This window comes from Gorilla gorilla, chromosome 7, assembly GCF_029281585.2.
Source record: "Gorilla gorilla gorilla isolate KB3781 chromosome 7, NHGRI_mGorGor1-v2.1_pri, whole genome shotgun sequence".
In the NCBI taxonomy this organism is placed as follows: Eukaryota; Metazoa; Chordata; class Mammalia; order Primates; family Hominidae; genus Gorilla; species Gorilla gorilla.
The window spans coordinates 45,755,872-45,775,789 of NC_073231.2; the positions used below are offsets into that span (position 1 = coordinate 45,755,872).

Genomic DNA, 19,918 nt, shown 5'->3' on the forward strand with positions numbered 1-19,918 from the left:
ACGTTGGCCAGGCTGGTCTGGAACTCCTGAGCTCAAGCTATCCACCTGCCTCAGCCTCTCAAAATGCTGGGATTACAGGCGTGAGCCACCACACCCAGCCAACATCTTTTTTCATATACATGTTGACCATTTATATACCTGTTGTTTCATTTACCTTTTCGAAAATGTCTGTTCAGAATCTTTGCCCATTCTTTAAATGGATTATTTATTTTCTTGACTTTAAGTTATCTGAGTTCTTCATATGTTTTAGATATCAGTCCCTTATTACATACATAGCTTGCAAATATTTCTTCCCATTCCATAGGTCATCTCTTCACTCTGTTGATTGCTTTCTTTGCTGTGCAGGTGCTTTTTGGATTGATATAATCCTGTTTGTCTCTTTCTGCTTTTGCTGCCTGTACTCTTGGGGTCATACCCAAAAAAAATCATTACCCAGACCAGTGTCAAAGAGCTTTTAACCTATGTTTTCTTTTAGTAATTGTATAGTTACAGGCCTTACATTTGAGTCTCTAATCCATTCTGAGTTGGTTTTTGTACATGGTGTAAGATAAGGGTCTAGTTTCATTCTTCTGCATGTGGGTATATAGTTTTTCCAGAACTATTTACTGAAAAGATTGTCCTTTCCCCACTGCGTGGTCTTGGCAGCCTTGTTAAAAATCTGAGCTCTCCATTCTGTTCCGGTGGTGATATGGTTTGGCTCTGTGTCCCCACACAAATCTCACCTTGAATTGTAATCCCCACATGTCAAGCATGGGACCAGGTGGACACAATTGAATCATTGTGGCTGTTTCCCCCATGCTGTTAATGAGTGAGTCTCACAAGATCTGATGGTCCCATAAGCATCTGGCATTTCCCCTGCTTGCACTCACTCTGTCCTGCTGCCCTGTGAAGAGGGTGCCTGCTTCTCCTTTGCCTTCTGCCATTATTGAAAGTTTCCTGAGGCCTCCCAAGCAATGCAGAAATGTGAGTCTATTAAACCTCTTTCCTTTAAAAATTAACCAGTCTCAGGTATTTTTTCATAGTGGTGTGAGAATGGACTAATATAGTAAATTGGTACCACACAGAGTGGAGTGCTGCTATAAAGATATGTGAAAATGTGGAAGCAACTTTAGAACTGGGTAACAAGCACAGATTGGAAGAGTTTGGAGGACTCAGAAGAAGACAGGAAAATGTGGGAAAGTTTGGAACTTCCTAGAGACTTGGAGGGCTTAGATGACAGGAAGATGTGGGAAGATTTGGAGCTTCCTAGAGACTTGTTGAATGGCTTTGACCAAAATGCTGACAGCAATATGGACAATGAAGTCCAGGCTGAGGTGATCACAGATGGAGATAAGGAACTTTTTGGCAACTGCAGTAAAGGTCACCCTTGCTATGCAAAGAGACTGGTGGCATTTTGCCTCTGCCCTAGAGATCTGTGGAACTTTGAACTTGAAAGAGATGATCTAGAGTATTTGGTGGAAGAAATTTCTAAGTGGCAAAGCGTTCAAGAGAAAGCAGAGCATAAAAGTTTGAAAAATATCCAACCTGACCATGCAATAGAAAATAAAAACTCATTTTCTGGGGAGAAATTCCAGCCTGCCACAGAAATTTGCATAAGTAATGAGGAATGGAATGTTAATCACCAAGACAATGGGGAAAAGGTCAGAGACCTTCATGGCAGCCCTTCCCATCACAGGCCAGGAGGCCTAGGAGGGAAAAATGGTTTCAGGGGCCCAGCTCAAGGCCACTCTGCTCTGTGCAGCCTCAGGACATGGTGCCCTGTGTCCCAGCTGCTTCAGCTCCAGCCCTGGCTAAAAAGGGTCAGCATACAGCTCAGGCCATTGCTTCAGAGAGTGCAAACTCCAAGCCTTGGCAGCTTACACATGGTGTTGGGCCTGTGTGTGCACAGAAGTCAAGAATTAAGGTTTTGGAACTTCCACCTAGATTTCAGAGGATCTAGGGAAATGCCTGGATGTCCAGACAGAAGTTACCTGCAGGGGCAGAGCCCTCATGGAGAGCCTCTGTGAGTGCAGTGCAGAAGGGAAATGTGAGGTTGGTGACCCCACACAGAGTCCCCATGCGGGCACCGCCTAGAGGAGCTATGAGAAAAAGGCCACTGTTCTCCAGACCCCAGAATGGTAGATCAACCAACAGCTTGCACCATGCACCTGGAAAAGCCACAGACACTTAATGCCAGCAGTGAAAGCAGCCAGGATGGGTTGTACCCTGTGAAGCCAGAGGGGCAGAGCGGCCTAAGACCATGGGAAGCCACCTCTTGCATCAGCATAACCTAGATGTGAGACATGAAGTGAAAGGAGATAATTTTGGAACTTAAGGTTTAATGACTGCTCTATTGGATTTCAGACTTGCATGGGGCCTGTAGCCCCTTTGTTTTAGTTAATTTCTCCCATTGGAATGGGTATACCCAATACCTGTATCCCCATTGTATCTAGGAAGTAACTAACTTGCTTTTGATTTTACAGGCTCATAGGCAGAAGGGACTTGCCCTGTCTCAGATGAGACTTTGGATTTGGACTTTTGGGTTAATGTTGGAATGAGTTAACACTCTGGGCAACTGTTGTAAGGGAATGATTATGTTGTGAAATGTGAGGACATGAGATTTGGGAGGGGCCAGAGCAGAATGATATAGTTAAGTTTTGTGTCCCCACCCAAATCTCATCTTGAATCGTAATCCCCATAATTCCCACATGTCAGGGTGGGACCAGGTGGAGGTAATTGAATAATAGGGGCTGTTTCCCTTATTCTGTTCTTGTGATAATGAGTGAGTCTCACGAGATCTTATGGTTTTATAAGTGTCTGGCATTTCCCCTGCTTGCACTTACTCCATCCTGCCACCCTGTGAAGAATGTGCCTGCTTCTCCTTTGCCTTCCACCATGATTCTAAGTTTCCTGAGGCCTCCCAAGCAATGCAGAACTGTGAGTCTATAAAACCTCTTTCCTTTATAAATTACTCAGATATTTCTTCATAGCAGTGTGTGAATAGACGAATATAATTGGTCTATGAGTCTGTTTTTGCCAGTACCGTGCTGTTTTGATTACTATAGCTTTGTAATAAATTTTAAAATCTGACAGTGTGATGCCTCCAGCTCTGTTCTTTTTGCTGTAGATTGCTTTGGCTATTGAGGTCTTTTGTGGTTCCATACAAATTTTAGAATTTTTTTTTATTTCTTTAAAAAATGTCATCAGAATTTTGATAGGGATTGCATTTTATTTGTATATTGCTTTGGGTAGTATGGATATTTTAACAATATTAATTCTTCCAATCCAGGTACATGGGATATATTTTTATTTATTTGTGTCTTCTTCAATTTCTTGCAAAAATGTTTTACAATTTGCAGTGTACAGATCTTTCAGCTTTTTAAAAAAATTTATTCCTAAGTACTTTTTGTAGCTGTTCTAAATGGGATTGTTTTCTCAAATAGTTCATTGTTAATGTATAAAAATGTTATTGATTTTTGTATGTTGACTTTGTATAATGAAACTTTACTGAATTTCCTTGTTAGCTCCAACAGTTTTTGTATAAAGTCTTTAGGGATTTTTATATATAACAGCATGTCATCTTCAAACAGAGACAATTAAACTTTTTCATTTCCAGTTAGAGTGCATGTTATTTCTTTCTTTTGTCTAATTGCTCTGGTTAGAATCTCCAGTACTATGTTGAATAGAAGTGGTGAGAGTGCACATCTTTGTCTTGTTCCTTATCTCACAGGAAAATCTTTAAACTTTTCACTACTGAGTTGATATTATCTGTGGGCTTGTCATATACAACTTTTATTTTGTTTTGGTACATTTCATCTATACCTAATTTGTTGCAAGTTTTTATGATGAAATAATGTGAAATTTTGTCAAATGCTTATTCTGCATCTATTGAGATGATCATATGGTTTTTGTCCTTCATTCTGTTAATGTGATGGATCACATCAAATATACTCTTAATGAACTATAAGCCCCCTCCCTTCCGGCTCTCATTATCATTATTTATGCATTTAATGAATGTTTACAGAGTGCTGACTATGTGCCAGTTACTTGGGGCACTTGGAATAGAACAGTGAACAAAACAATGTCCCTTTCCTCATGGAGCTTTTATTCTGATAGGAGGAGAAAATTAATAAATGGGCAAATTGATATGTAAAAACTGATAGTGATAAATTCTATTAAAAAATAAAATTGGGCAAGAGGATGGAAAATGGTGAGCAGGTTCAATCTTGATCAAGTGGTCAAAGAGTGCCTGCTGATCAGAAGCATTTGAGAAAAGAGAGCCCTGAGGCAAGTTTCTAAATAGTGCTTAAAGGTATGGAATTGGGGGCCATCACATGGTGAATAGATGCATCTGGAGAAGCAGAGAAAAGGTTCAAGGACTGAATAGTACGGCACTTCCCCATTTAGAAGTTGAGAAGATGAGTCTTGTGCAGCCAATAAGACTGAGAAGAAACAGCCAGAAAGGTAGAAGAATCAAGAATTGTATCCATCACTAATCATCAGAGAAATACAAATCAAAACCACAATAAGATACTATCTTACACCAGTCAGAATGGCTATTACTAAAAAGTCCAAAACAGTAGATGTTGGCAAGGATGTGGAGAAAATGGAATGCTTATGCACTGTTGGTGGGAATGTAAACTAGTACAACCTCTATGGAACACTATGGAGATTTTCAAAGAACTAAAAATAGAACTATCATTTGATCCAGCAATCTCACTACTGGGTATCTATTCAAAGGAAAAGAAATAATTATATCAAAAAGATGTCTGCACTTGTATGCTTATCACAGCACTATTCACAATAACAAAGTAATGAAATCATCCTAAGTGTCCATCAACAAAGAACTGGATTTTTAAAATGTGAGACAGATATATACACGTATGTGTACATATACATATATATATGTATATACACATTTTTATATAAAATGTGTGTATATATGTATGTATATACACACACACACACACACACACACACACACCCCCAATGGAATACTACTTAGCCATAAAAAATAATGAAATAATGTCTTTTGTAGCAGCATGGATGGAACTTGAGGCCATTATCCTAAGTAAAATAACTCAGGAACAGAAAAACAAATACTGCATGTTCTCACTTATAAATGAGAGCTAAATGATGGGCACACATGGACATACAGAGTAGAATAATAAATACTGGAGACTCCAAAAGTTGGAAGGGTGGAAGAGAGTGAGGATTAAAAAGTTACCTCTTGGGTACAATGCTCACTATTTGAGTGATGGGTACACTAAAATCTCAGATTTCACCACTACATGATATATGTATGTAAGAAATCCATACTTGTACTCCTATATATTAAAAATTAAAAATGTTTAAAGAGTTGTATCTAAAGGAATAGTGAGAAAACTAAGTATTTAATAAGAGAGTAGAGTATGATCAACTTTTTCAAAGGATGTTCATGGAATGTAAACTTTGTAAGGGCCAGGATTTTTTTTTTAATCTTTTTTTCTTTTACCTTCATAGCCTCAATACCTGAAACAGAGCTGGCATGTGGCATATCCTCAGAAACATTTGCTAAATGACACCTAGTCTATAGGAGGAGGACTCATTCTTGACCATTAGATTTAGCCATGCAGAAGTCAGATCAGGAGTAAACAGAGCAAGAACAGTTTTGGTGCTGTGATGGGTCAAAAGCCCGAGTCAGGTAGGTTTAAGACAGAGTATGAGGGAAAGAAGCAGAGAAAACAAGTCTATCTACAGCCTTTAATGTATGTTTACTTCCTTCATTTACAACGAAATCTCACCACATATCCACAGTGCCTGGTATACAATTGCTGTCAGATTATATTTTTATATGAATGAAATGAAAACCAAAAACAGGGATGCAAAATAGAATACTGCAATTATATAAACATAAAGTCCTCAGAGTATAGGGACAGTAACACTTAAAAAGAAAGGAAGGTGAGACATGGTATTAAGCATAAAATTTAACAGACATGATAAATAATTATATATATAAAATATAGAAGAATCAAAGCATTTGCATTTCTCTGACGGCCAGTGACGATGAGCATTTACATGAAAAAAATGCTCATCATCACTGGCCATCAGAGAAATGCAAATCAAAACCACAGTGAGATACCATCTCACACCAATTAGAATGGCGATCATTAAAAAGTCAGGAAACAACAGGTTCTGGAGAGGATGTGGAGAAACAGGAACACTTTTACACTGTTGGTGGGACTGTAAACTAGTTCAACCATTATGGAAGACAGTGTGGCGATTCCTCTGGGATCTACAACTAGAAATACCATTTGACCCAGCCATCCCATTACTGGGTATATACCCAAAGGATTATAAATCATGCTACTATAAAGACACATGCCCACATATGTTTATTGCAGCACTATTCACAATAGCAAAGACTTGGAACCAACCCAAACGTCCATCAATGATAGACTGGATTAAGAAAATGTGGCACATATACACCATGGAATACTATGCAACCATAAAAAGGATGAGTTCATGTCCTTTGTGGGGACGTGGATGAAGCTGGAAACCATGATTCTGAGCAAACTATCGCAAGGACAGAAAACCAAACACCACATGTTCTCACTCATAGGTGGGAATCGAACAATGATAACACTTGGACACAGAGTGGGGAACATCACACACCAGGGCCTGTTGTGGGGTGGGGGGAGTGGGGAAGGATAGTATTAGGGGATATACCTAATGTTAAATGACGAGTTAATGGGTGCAGCACACCAACATGGCACATGTATACATATGTAACAAACCTGCACGTTGTGCACATGTACCCTAGAACTTAAAGTATAATGAAAAAAAAAGAAGACGAGAACACAAGACAATGGAGCTGCCAGTCACACTGAGAAACTGAAATGCAGAGTTAGTTATCAGGGAAAATGTAAATCATATTTTGAAATATTGAGTTTGAAGAGTGGATACAGTAAAGTGAGATGAAAGAACACTGGACTAAAAGGAACATGGCTGGATTCTGTACCCACCTCTGCCAGTCCTCTGTTTTCCTCATCTTCAAGATGGGGATGAGGCACAGTGGACTCAGCTTCTGGCTGCAATAATCTTTGATTCTATGAAAGGATCTCACATGTGAAGATGAGCTACTCTCAGGATGACATTAGAGCTAGAGTTCTGAAAGTAGGTGTAATTACCAGGATGGTGATAGCTGAAGTTCAGAGAATATTTGAGTTTGGAGGGAAAAGCAGAAGATGGTGGATTGAGCCCCGTGTGTCATTAACTGGCTCCATAGGGAGGTACAACCCACACAGCTGGCTTCCTTACCTCTCTTCTCTGACCTATTCACTTGGCTGGTGCTGTCAATGAAGTAGGCTAGAGAGCAGCTGTTCTAAGGAGGAAGCATGGGAGAGACAGCAAATCGTTAAAGAAAATAAGAGACTAGGAAGATGGTTAATTCACCTAAAGCAAAGTCAAATTAAAATTGGTTCTTCCTTTGATGCTTTGAGCTATAGAGGAATTCTGAAACCTTCTTAAGAGGAACTTAAAAAGAAAATTCAGGGATATTTTGTCTCATGGGGAAAAACTGCATTCAATCTAGTGAAAAAAAAAAAGATGAAATTGTCTTTTCTGTGTCATCCCTAGTGGTAACTGTCAAAAATATTCATCCACCCTATATCAGAGCAAAAAGTTGGTCTGAAAAATTCCTATTGTTAAAATATGCTAGATTAAAAGAAGTAGCATATATTTTTTAAATTGAGAAGAAAGGAAAGGAAAGAGAAGAAAAGAAAAGAAATAGGAATCAGAATAGAAATAAAGAAAAGAAACACAAGTAAAGAAAAATATTATAAGAGGAAAGCAATGTAAAGAAAAACTACCCAAGGATTAGAAGACAATTTGCCTTTGAGAAGTTCAAGTTATAAAAGAATTTTATAAGCATATGAATTCAAGAAAAACTAGAACCCAAATATATGATTTTTTAAAGAATGAGACAATAAATTGAGAATTTAAAAGCACCAATATAGATCAAATAGATCAGTTATAAAAGCAAGGACCAGGATAGCCACTGTCAAAAATCAAATCACTGTCTTAGAGAACAGGTAGAAGATAATGATTCTGAATGCAGAGAAAAAAGACAAAAAGATCAAAATAAATAGAGGAAATATTTTTAACAGATATTTTAATAGGCATAAAAGGCCAACAAAGATTATCTGACTATATAATTTGTGTTTTTAAAATACTGAACCTAGTAGGTGGATCAGAGAAAGGATTCAATAATATTCAACTCTTAGAAGTTACTGTTGCCACTGTTTCCAAGCCAAAGGAGAAGAAACAGAAATAATTTAAAATGTTAGGTAACTGAGTAAAATCACAACATTTAAATCATCTGAACAACTATTTGAATCCTCTATGTTACTTAGAGGAAGATGTGAAATCGTTTATTAGGATTTCTCAAATTACAGGAAAAAGTCCCTGATAAAGATTCAGAAAACTAAATATATAAAACTACTGTCTCCATCAATTAAATTCATGTAAATATCTAAAATTCAATGCATAACCAAAATACACCTAATTCATGGCCAGTAGCTTCTGACTAGATCTGACCATCATGTTTAAAAAAAACCTCAAAACCAGATCAACAAATCCTGATAATGGCTTAAAAATTGAATCCCTGCAGGCCAGGCATGGCAGCTTATGCCGGTAATCTCAGCACTTTGGGAGGCGGATTCGGGTGGATCACGTGAGGTCTGGAGTTCAAGACCAGCTTGCCAACATGGCAAAACCCCGTCTCTACTAAAAAATACAAAAATTAGCCGGGCGTGGTGGTGGGTGCCTGTAATCCCAGCTACTTGCGAGGCTGAGGCAGGCAGAATTGCTTGAACCCGGGAGGCGGAAGTTGCAGTGAGCCAAGATCATGCCACTGTACCCCAGCCTTGGTGACACAGCGAGACTCTGTCTCGGGTGAAAAAAAAATGAATCCCTGCCATCAAGCCTCTTAGGCTATTTATCTCCATCCCATTCAGTTTAGTGCCTCATGCAGATGAAAGAAACACAGTCATTGTCACTGGCCTAAAACACACGGACTCTCTCTTTGCAAATGGTATAGCTGTTCTGATTTCAAAATCATGAATATCAAGAATATTATAATTGATCATCATTGTATGCCTTACCCTTCTTGAATACTAAGCTCAGATTGTCTACAGTATTGTGTGATGTTCATATAGTACCAGTCACTCCAAAGTGCTAAAAGTATATTTTGAGAGCAAGAAGAAACACACTTGCTATATTTGTAGTTGCCGGTCTCCAATTCTTTCAGCCTCAACCCAGAGATTTCTGTCTAAGCATTTTAGCCCTCATAACTGAACCACTACCCACAAAACTGTAGCCGTGGCCTCTCTCATCAGCAACGCTCTCCCTTTTCTCCCTTTAGTGAGGTTTCACTGTCTGATTCAAACAGCTGTTTGTCCATTATCATAATTGTCTTCCCACACAGTGCAGCTGCACTCAAAGATCTTTCCCACCTTCCACTCCAGTTCTGGATCCTTTTCTTGGCTCTCCACTTGCTCCAAAGCTGCCACCTTTGTCTCTGGATCATGGGTTCTCTCAGGAACTGCAGAAAAACATTTTTGTTTAATAGATACGTATTAGATTATTTTTCCTGCTTGTTTTACTACACTCACATGAAGAAAAAAAAATAACTAAAATGTATTAAAAGCAGTATGTTTTTACAGCATAAAATGACTTTTAAGACTTAAGTAAAACTAGTAGTTTAGTTATTCAGACAAATGGTCATTTTCCAGACTTTCTAAAGGTAAAGATGATTAGAAGGATACTCCTCTTTTCTTCTGTGGCTAGCCAAATCATAACTCATGCTTTGACTGCATTTTGGTTTTCCAGATTACATGTATATAAATTACCTAGTAATGAGCAAGACCTCTGTCCAAGCAGAAGACAAGCAGGGGAGAAGATTTAGCTGCCCAACTACAGTTATTCTCTCAACCCAAGCTAAGATATGTCAGTTCTCTATTAAAATCCTGGCTCTTTTACCTCAGAGTGAGCTTAGATAGAAATGGTGGAGCTACAGACACTAATAAGTGAAGATATGAGAAATGCTGAAATAGATACCTCTAAACATGTCTGCAGGACAGTTCTCTGAATGAAAGTGGACCAACTCTGAATGGAAATGGACCAACCCAATTCTCTCCACTTTCTCACTTGTAATTCTCAAGGATACCTGTAGAATGTGCTGGGAATGGAACATTGTGAGATAAAGAGGAGGTAGCTGGAACAGTCCAGGCTCTGTTCCAGTTGGCCCTAGAAACAGTGTGTCCTTCAGCACTTTTGCCCAAGGTGTCATGCGGCCCCTGGGGTACAAAGCCCAAGGCAGGCTGTTTTACACCTGTGGTGCAAGTGGAGCGCTTGAAGATAAGACTCTGTTCACCTTAAGTAGCTTTCCTGAGCTTTGGGGGATGAGCTTGCCCTGAATCCCAGGCTTTGGTTGTCCCTTGCCGTCTATCTGTTAAGTAACAAATTTGGTTCATGTAACTTTGTGTGAGTGTTCTATCACACCCAAGTCAGGCAAGCAACTGGTGCAGAGTAAACCTGCTTCACAATTTCCTCTACTGGCATTCCAAATAGTTGAACATCCTATCAATCATGATAGGTGGTGTATGGATGGATGAATGGATGGATTTCTGCAAATTTACATGAGGAGCCATAAAGCTGAGGGAACAGACAAATGAAAACCACAGCTTAAGAGATTTATAATCATGAAACATTACATTTTGTTCCTAGTGTCCTTACAAAGTAAAAAAGAAAAGTATTATGTATTATATAATTCTCCTTGTCTAAATAAAATGTACTATTTATGAGAGACTTTCTGAAGCAAGATTATTAAAGAAATGTGTTTTTTACATTACAGCAGGGGATGTTAACAGACATCTTGCAAAAGGCTCACAAATACTATTCACATGGCTATTTAGGAAGGGTCATTTTAAAATCAACTATTAATCAAATTAAATGGCATGTAATTTATGTAATTTTTTTAAAAATCGCCAAATTCTTTCAAAAAATAGTTTTACTGCTTTATATTTCCACCAACAGTATATAAGAGTTCCAGTTTCTCTTCATCCTCTCTAACATTTGATGTTGTCAGTGTTTTTAATATATTTGTAATAGGTGTGCAATGGTATCTCACGGTGTTTTACTTTCCATTTCCCTAATGAAAACTTGATGTTTAGTGTTTTAATGTGCTTATTTGCCATTATATATATTTTCTGATGTAGCGTCTATTCAAATATTTTGCCAATATTACATTATTTTTATTATTGAGTTTTGAAAGATTTTTATGTTCAAAGTATAAACCCTTTATCAGATATATGATTTGCAAATATTTTCTAGCAGTCTGTCACTTATCTTTCACTCTCTTAATAGTGTCTTTCTAAGAGCTGTTCTTCATTTTGATAATGTTCAATTTATCAATGTTTTATTTTGTGAATTATGTTTTTGGTATTATATCTAAGCAGTCTTTACTTAATCCAATTTCCTATGTTTTCTTCTAGAGATTGTATATTTTTAGCTTGATACTTTTTGGTCTATAATTTCTTTTGAATTCATTTTTGTATATGATGTAAGGTAGGCAGTGGGGTGTTGTTATTCAATTGTTATTCAGTTGAATTATTGATATTCAATTGTTACAGCAACATTATTGAAAAACCTATCTGTATCTGTTCTCCACTGAATTGCCTTTGGTTCCTTGTCAAAAATCAATTAACTGTACATGTGTGAGTATATTTCTGAACTCATGATATTTTATCCTCATGCCAGTATCATACTGCTTTGATTATTGTAGCTTTATAAAGGTTTTTGAAGGCAGGAAATGTAAGTCTTCCAAGTTGCTTCTTTTTTTCAGAGTTTTTTTGGCTATTCTCAGTGGTTGGTATTTCTACATAAATTTTAGAATGAGCATGTCAATTTCTATTAAAAAGAAAAGGACTGCTGAGAAATTTATAGATTAATTTAGATACTTGACATATTAACAATGTTGAATCTTCCAAACTATGAACATAACTCTCCTTTTCATAAGTTTTAAAAATTTTTTCTCAGCAATATTGTATAGTTTGTATTTTACAGGTCTTGCATACCTTTTGAAGATTATTCTCTATTTCATAAGTAAGAACACTATTGTATATGATATTGAATTTTAACTCAATTTAAAATTATTGATTCCAAGAATATACAAACACAATTAAATTTTGTATATTAATCTTGCATCCTGCAACCTTGTTAAATTCACCCATTATTCTACTATCTTTTGAAGATTCCATGGAATTTTTTTTTTGGATGATTATGTTGTCTGCAAATAAAGAACAGATGTAAGCTGAGATGATTGATTTCAGATATTTTTTCTTTTCTATTACAGGTAGTTGGTGCCATACATTTCCCACAGGACTACTATTTTCCAATATCAACATCTTTAATTTATTTATTTATTTTTGTTTTAGTGCACTAGCTGGAACTTTCAATATAATGTTAAATACAAAGGATGAGAGTAAATATTCTTACATTTTTCCTGGTCTTATGAAGAAAGAATTTTCTTTCACCATTAAGTATTATGTTTTCTGTAGGTTTTTCACATATGTTCATAGTGGGTTGAAGCACTCTCTTTTTAGTCCTAGCTGAGAGTTTTAGGTTAGGAATAAGTATTATTTATTATTATTATTTGTTTATTATTATAAATAAAATACATTTATTACATTAAATGAGAGTATCTTTTTTTAGTCTAATAATCTGGCATATTAAATTGATTGATCTTTATATGTTAAACTCATTTTGCATTCTTGGAATAAATCATACAAGGTTTTGACTTATTATCACTGTTATATGTTGTTAACTTTGATCAATTAAAATTTTGTTTGAAAGGTTTGTATCACGTTTATGAGGAATATTGGCATGCAATTTTCTTCCTTTGCAATATCTTTGTCTGGTTTTGGTGTTTGAGTAATGCTGGCATTGTACAATTGGTTGAGAAATACTTTCTCTTTTATAATTTTCTGGAAGAACTTGTATAGCATTGGCTTTATTTCTTGTTTAAATGTTTGATTGAATTCCCTAGTGAAGCATCTGGGTCTAAAGTTTCCTGTGTAAAAAATTTTTAACTACAATTCAATTATTTTACTGAATATGGGACTATTCAGGTTATCTATTTCTTCCTCAGTAAACTCTGTTAATTTTTATCTTTCATGGTATTTGTTCTTTTCTTGTAAGTAGTCAAATTTATTCACATATTTTAAAAGACAATATTTGTTATTATCCTCTTAATATCAATAAACTCTTTAGTGATGTCACATATCTTATTCCTGACACTGGTAATTTGCATATTTACTCTTATTTTTCTCACTGGTTGCCAAAAAGCCTATTAACTTTATTAATCTTAAAAATTCTTTTGTTTTTATTAATTTTCTCTATTACTTTTCTGTTTTCTCATTCATTAATTTCTGCTCTGGTTTTTATTATTATGTTCTGTAACATTAAAAAGTATTTACTTTGGATTTTATTTTGTTTTTTCTTATTTCTTAAAACTTAAGCTGAGATTACTGACTTGAGTAATTTCTTCTTTTCTAATACAGGTAGTTGGTGTCATAAATTTTCCACTAAGTTTTGTTTTAACTTCATCTCACAAAATTTGATACTGTATTTTCATTTTCATTCAGTTTGTAATATTTTCTACATCCTTTCTTGACACACAGTTTACTTAGAAATGTCTTTATAATTTTCAAATATTTGGAGATTTTTCTATTCATGATTTCTAATTGTGGTCTGACAATATACTTTGTATGAATTTGATTGAATCTTAACTTATGATTCAGAATATGGTCTATCTTGGTAAATATTTAGTGTGAACTATATATTAAATACACATAAAATATACATTGAAAAGAATGTGTATTCTGATTTTTTAGGTTGGAGTGCTCTTTGTACGTCAATAAGGTCAACCTGATTGATAGTGTTAAGACTTCAATATTCTTATAGATGTTTTTTTCTCTTCATCTTATCGTAACTGAGTAACCCAGTTGTTAAAGAAAAAAAGTTACAATTTTAAAAATTATTTTCTCTTCTTTTCTCCTTTCTCCATTTCCCCCATTCCCTATTTCCTATTTAGCCCTTTAGAAATGCAATTATAACCTTTTACGTCTTCTTCCCCAGACACTCCCTATAGGGCAAATTCATCTAATTATGTGCTTAGAAGCTCTAGAGCAGAACTCTCACCCACCGAAAAGGTGATCCAAGAGTTAACAGTTGACTTACAACCCAAAATATGCCTGCTATGAAATTTTAACCTACCAAGAAACTGTCTGAAGAGACAGCCGCCAATTTACAACCCAAAGTCCCATGCAAAACTCTCTCCCACCTGGAGAGTTTTTGGACACCTTTACAATCTATTAATATTTCTGCCAGTGAAGATGCCAATTCAACTGCCCAATAGATAAGGCACCAAGCTAACATGTAGACACCTCCCACACCTGCTTGCTTTCTCCCTTGTGTGCCATTCATAATACGCCCCTTTTAAAAGCAACCACTTTCTGATCCAAAGGTGAAGCAGTACCCTTAAGACAGGAAGGCTGTACTTCCGCTAAGCTAGTTTTGTAATAAAGAGTCACTTTCTTTATACCAGACTTTGCTCTTATTAATTGAACTCCATGAGCAGTGAGTGACTAAACCTGTATTTCACTTATACTATTAATTACTGAAAAAGGGTTAAATTCCTGAATAAAATGGTAGATTTGCCTATTTCTCCTTTTTGTTCTATCAGTTCTGGTTTTGTGTATTTTTATTTTTTTAGATGGAGTTTCACTCTTGTCACCCAGGCTGGAGAGCAATGGCATGATCTTGGCTCACTGCAACCTCTGCCTCCTGGGTTCAAGTGATTCTCCTGCCTCAGCCTCCCAAGTAGCTGGGATTACAGGCACCCACCACCACGCCCGGCTAATTTTTGTATTTTTAGTATAGACGGGAATTTGCCATGTTGGCCAGGCTAGTCTCAAACTCCTGACCTCAGGTGATCCACCCACCTTGGCCTCTCAAAGTGCTGGGATTACAGGCGTGAGCCACCACGCCTGGCCTGTTATGTGTATTTTTTAAGCTCTATTATTAAGTGCTTAAATGTTTAATATTATTTTCCCCTAGAAAACTCCCTTTATTATTGTGAATTAATTATCTTATAGCTACTATTATTTTTATGTTCTGAAATCTACTTTCTTTGATATTAATATAGCCACTCCAGCTTTCTTTTGATTGATGTTAGCAAGCAAATCTTTTTTTTTTTTAAGTTTCACTCTGTGTGGGTCATTATATTTAAGGTGGGTTTCTTATAGGCTGTATATAGTTGGATCTTGCTTTTTTCTCCAATCTTTCAATTTTTTTGCCTTTTAGTTGGGATTTTTAGGCCATTTACATTTAATATGGCTATTGGTAATGTTCAATTTGTCCTTTTTTGCCTTTAGGATTGAGGGTTTTTTATTATTTCATTTTATCTGCCTTTTTTTCTTTGTTACATACTAGCTATGCTTTTGTTGTGTTCTTTTAATGTTTGCTTTAGGATTTAAAGTATAATTTTTTAAAACTTTTATTTTAAGTTCAGGGGTGCATGAGCAGATTTATTATATAAGTCACAGGAATTTGTTGCACAGATTGTCACCCAGGTATCAAACCTAGTACCTACTGGTTATTTTTCCTGATCCTTTCCCTTCTTCCACCCTCTACCCTCGGGTAGACCCCAGTGTCTATCATTCCCCTGTACGTGTCTATGTGTTCTCATCATTTAGCTCCCACTTATAAGTGAGAACTATTGTATAAATTTTTAACTTATTGCAATCTACCTTTAAGTGAAATTATACCACTTTTCACATTACATCAGAACTTTAAAATAGTAGTCTTTTACTTCTTCCCTGCTGGCCTCTGTGATTGTATTGTCACATATTTTATTTCTACATATGTTATAAATATGTAATGCCCAAACTTGTTTTCACTAACCCTGTTTTTAGACTCTCCCTTTACTTTAATCACCTAGCCTTGTTTCCACCTGAATTGACTCTCCCTTAGCTAAGAGAGCCAGACAGACTCCATCTTGGTTCTTTCACTGGCAGCCCCTTCCTCAAGGACTTAACTTGTGCAAGCTGACTCCCAGGACATCCAAGAATGCAATTAACCGATAAGATACTGTGGCAAGCTATATCCACGGTTCCCAGGAATTCGTCCGATTGATAACACCCAAAGCCCCGAGTCTATCACCTTGTAATAGTCTTAAAGCCCCTGCACCTGGAACTGTTTACTTTCCTGTAACCATTTATCCTTTTAACTTTTTTGCCTACTTTACTTCTGTAAAATTGTTTTAACTAGACCCCCCCTCCCCTTTCTAAACCAAAGTGTAAAAGAAAATCTAGCCCCTTCTTCGGGGCCAGAGAACTTTGAGCGTTAGCCGTCTCTTGGCCACCGGCTAAATCAATGGACTCTTAATTTGTCTCAAAGTGTGGCATTTTCTCCAACTTGCTCAGGTACAACAATAATACATTGATACTATAATTTATTTAAACAGTTGATTGTCTTTTAAAGAGAAATAAACAATTAGAAGGTCATGTTTATATTTTGCCTTTGTTATCATTTCCAGTTCTTTAGTTTTTTATTTCTAGTTTGTGATTCATTCAAATTTGAATTATTTGACTATCAAAAATGTTCTTTTCTTTGTTGGAACTCTTTCAGTACAAATAACTTGATTATTTACAAAGTGCTAAAATTTCCTTTCAAGGTCATATTGCAGCTAATTTCCTCATCGTGGTTCCCCAAAACACAGGCATTACTTTCAAGTGTCTTCTTTCCAAGTATTTTCTTCTCAACTAACACTACTCTAGATTTCCTTATAAAATTTGTGAGGGAACTCATAACTTACAAAATTAGAGAGAAACTCTTAAATAGGATACTCACAAGCTTATTTCCATTTCCCTTCTAAATGTCACAAGACCACAATAAATGGGAAAATTTTCAATACTTCATTGTGAAATGCCCTAAGGAATCAAATCAGTGAGCAGTGAATGTTAAATGCTCTCCTGCTTAGCCCACGAAGCTTTTGAGTCAGATTACAAAGTTCCTCCCTGGGCAGAATTTGCTGTGTCTGTATTATATCACAGCTAATTAGTATTAAAATTCGGTCAGTTACCCCTCATGTAAAAATAGCATGCAAGTAATGGCAACCTAAACCACAGACTCTGCATCTTTGATGAGGGGAGGAAGGCGGGGTCCTAAGGAACCCAAAAAGAAGAGCTGTCTTCTAGAGAAATGAAGTTAGGATGCAACAAGGGCCCATGTGACTGATAATCATGAAGGGCAGAATATGGGTCTTAAGACACAGTGACAAAAAACAATCAGTCATTTTGTTACCAGAAAGCCATTCTGATCCAGACCCTAAGGGACAGTTATTGAATCTCATGCAAGAAATTCAGGATGAGCTCACAGGGTAAAGTGAAAGCAAGTTAATTAAAGAAGTAAAGAAACGGCCGGGTGCGGTGGCTCACGCCTGTAATCCCAGCACTTTCGGAGGCTGAGATGGGAGGATCACTTGAGGTCAGGAGTTCAAGACTAGCCTGACTAATGTGGTGAAACCTCGTCTCTACTAAAAATACAAAAATTAGCCAGGCATGGTGGCACATGCCTGTAATCCCAGCTACTCGGGAGGCTGAGGCAGGAGAGTCGCTTGAATCTGGGAGGCGGAGGTTGCAGTGAGCCAAGATCGCGCCATTGCACTCCAGCCTGGGCAACAAGAGCAAGACTCCGTCTCAAAAAAAAAAAAAAAAAAGTAAAGAAACAAGGCCGGCCCAGAGCAGCTTGAGCAGCCGCAGTCTGCACCCTCTCCCGCCCGCCCGCCCTCCACCGCCCCCCACCCGCCCCGGGGTCTCTTTCCCCCTTCCTCCTCCTCCACCCCACCTTCCTCCTCCGCCCGCCCGCGGGGGCCCCCCTCACCTTCCCGCCTGCCCCTATTGTTCCGCCCCCGGCCTCCCGCCCTTCCCCTTGCAGCCCATTCCCCTTTTCCCCTCAGTCGCCTCGCGCCAGCAGTTTTTGGCTTTCACCCCCCATCAGTGACCAAAGACTTGACCACTCAAAGTCCAGCTCCCCAGAACACTGCTCGACATGGAAACCAGTGTGATTGAAGGTGGATTAAATATCACTCTCACCATCCGACTACTTATGCATGGAAAGGAAGTTGGCAGTATCATCGGAAAGAAAGGAGAATCAGTTAAGAAGATGCGCAAGGAGAGTGGTGCACGTATCAACATCTCAGAAGGGAATTGTCCTGAGAGAATTATCACTTTTGCTGGACCCGCTAATGCCGTCTTCAAAGGCTTTGCTATGATCATTGACAAACTGGAAGAGGACATAAGCAGCTCTATGACCAGTAGCACAGCTGCCAGTAGACCCCCAGTCACCCTGAGGCTGGTGGTCCCTGCTAGTCAGTGTGGCTCTCTCATTGGAAAAGGTGGTTGCAAGATCAAGGAAATACGAGAGAGTACAGGGGCTCAGGTCTAGGTGGCAGGGGATATGCTACCCAACTCAACTGAGCAGGCCATCACTATTGCTGGCATTCCGCAATCCATCATTGAGTGTGTCAAACAGATCTGTGTGGTCATGTTGGAGTACCCCCCGAAGGGCGTGACCATCCCGTACCGACTCAAGCCTTCCAGCTCTCCGGTCAACTTTGCAGGTGGTCAGGCCTATACCATTCAAGGACAGTTTGCCATTCCACAGCCAGATTTGACCAAGCTGCACCAGTTGGCAATGCAACAGTCTCATTTTCCCATGACGCATGGCAACACCGGATTCAGTGCAGGTTTGGATACATCTGCTCAGACTACTTCTCATGAACTCACCATTCCAAACAATTTGATTGGCTGCATAATCTGGCGTCAAGGCGCCAAAATCAATGAGATCCGTCAGATGTCTGGGGCACAGATCAAAATTGCGAACCCAGTGGAAGGATCTACTGATAGGCAGGTTACCATCACTGGATCTGCTGCCAGCATTAGCCTGGCTCAATATCTAATCAGTGTCAGGCTTTCCTCGGAGACGGGTGGCATGGGGAGCAGCTAGAACAATGCAGATTTATCCATAATCCCTTTCTGCTGTTCACCACCACCCATGATCCATCTGTGTAGTTTCTGAACAGTCAGCGATTTCAGGTTTTAAATAGTTTGTAAATTTTCAGTTTCTACACTCTTCATCATCCACTCGTGATTTTCTACTTAAAGCGTTTTAATTCCTTTCTCTGTTCAGCTGTTGGTGCTGAGATCCATATTTAGTTTTACAAGCTTCTCCCTGGGTTTTTGTTTTTTTTTTTTTTTTTTGGCTCATGAATTTTTCTGTCTGTCATGGAAATGTTAAGAATGGAATATTAATACATTTCAGTTTAGTACTGTAAAGTCAGGATTTTTTCAAAAAAATTAAAAAATGGACTGGAGCTTTTTCTTTGTGAATAGAAAAAAAAAAGAAAGAAAGAAACAAGGCCGGGCATGGTAGCTCACATCTGTAATCCCAGCACTTTGGGAGGCCGAGGCAGGTGGATCACAAGGTCAGGAGTTTTAGACCAGCCTGGCCAACATGGTGAAACTCCGTCTCTGCTTAAAAAAAAATACAAAAATTAGCCAGGCATGGTGGCATGTGCCTGTAATCCTAGCTACTTGGGAGGCTGAGGCAGGAGAATTGCTTGAACCCAGGAGGCAGAGGTTGCAGAGAGCCGAGATCGCGCCACTGCACTCCAGCCTGGGCAATGGAGCAAGACTCTGTCTCAAAAAAAAAAAAAAAAAAAGAAAGAAAAGAAACACAAGAATGGCCACTCCATAGGCAGAGTAGCTGCTGGTTGTCTATTTTTATGGTTATTTCTTGATCATATGCTAAACAAGGGATGGATTATTCATGAGTT

General features: G+C 37.9%; 2 protein-coding genes across 2 annotated transcripts; both read left to right on the forward strand.

The window, feature by feature from the left end:
• The first annotated feature begins 17,991 nt into the window (after nt 1-17,991).
• LOC134759079 (poly(rC)-binding protein 2-like) lies at nt 17,992-18,660 on the forward strand. The gene has a single exon (XM_063709208.1). The coding sequence runs from the start codon at nt 18,133-18,135 to the stop codon at nt 18,526-18,528; it is 396 nt and encodes a 131-aa protein (XP_063565278.1). The 5' UTR covers nt 17,992-18,132; the 3' UTR covers nt 18,529-18,660.
• Nucleotides 18,541-19,311, forward strand: LOC101131139 (poly(rC)-binding protein 2-like). The gene has a single exon (XM_063709207.1). The coding sequence runs from the start codon at nt 18,541-18,543 to the stop codon at nt 19,087-19,089; it is 549 nt and encodes a 182-aa protein (XP_063565277.1). The 3' UTR covers nt 19,090-19,311.
• Nucleotides 19,312-19,918: the final 607 nt, after the last annotated feature.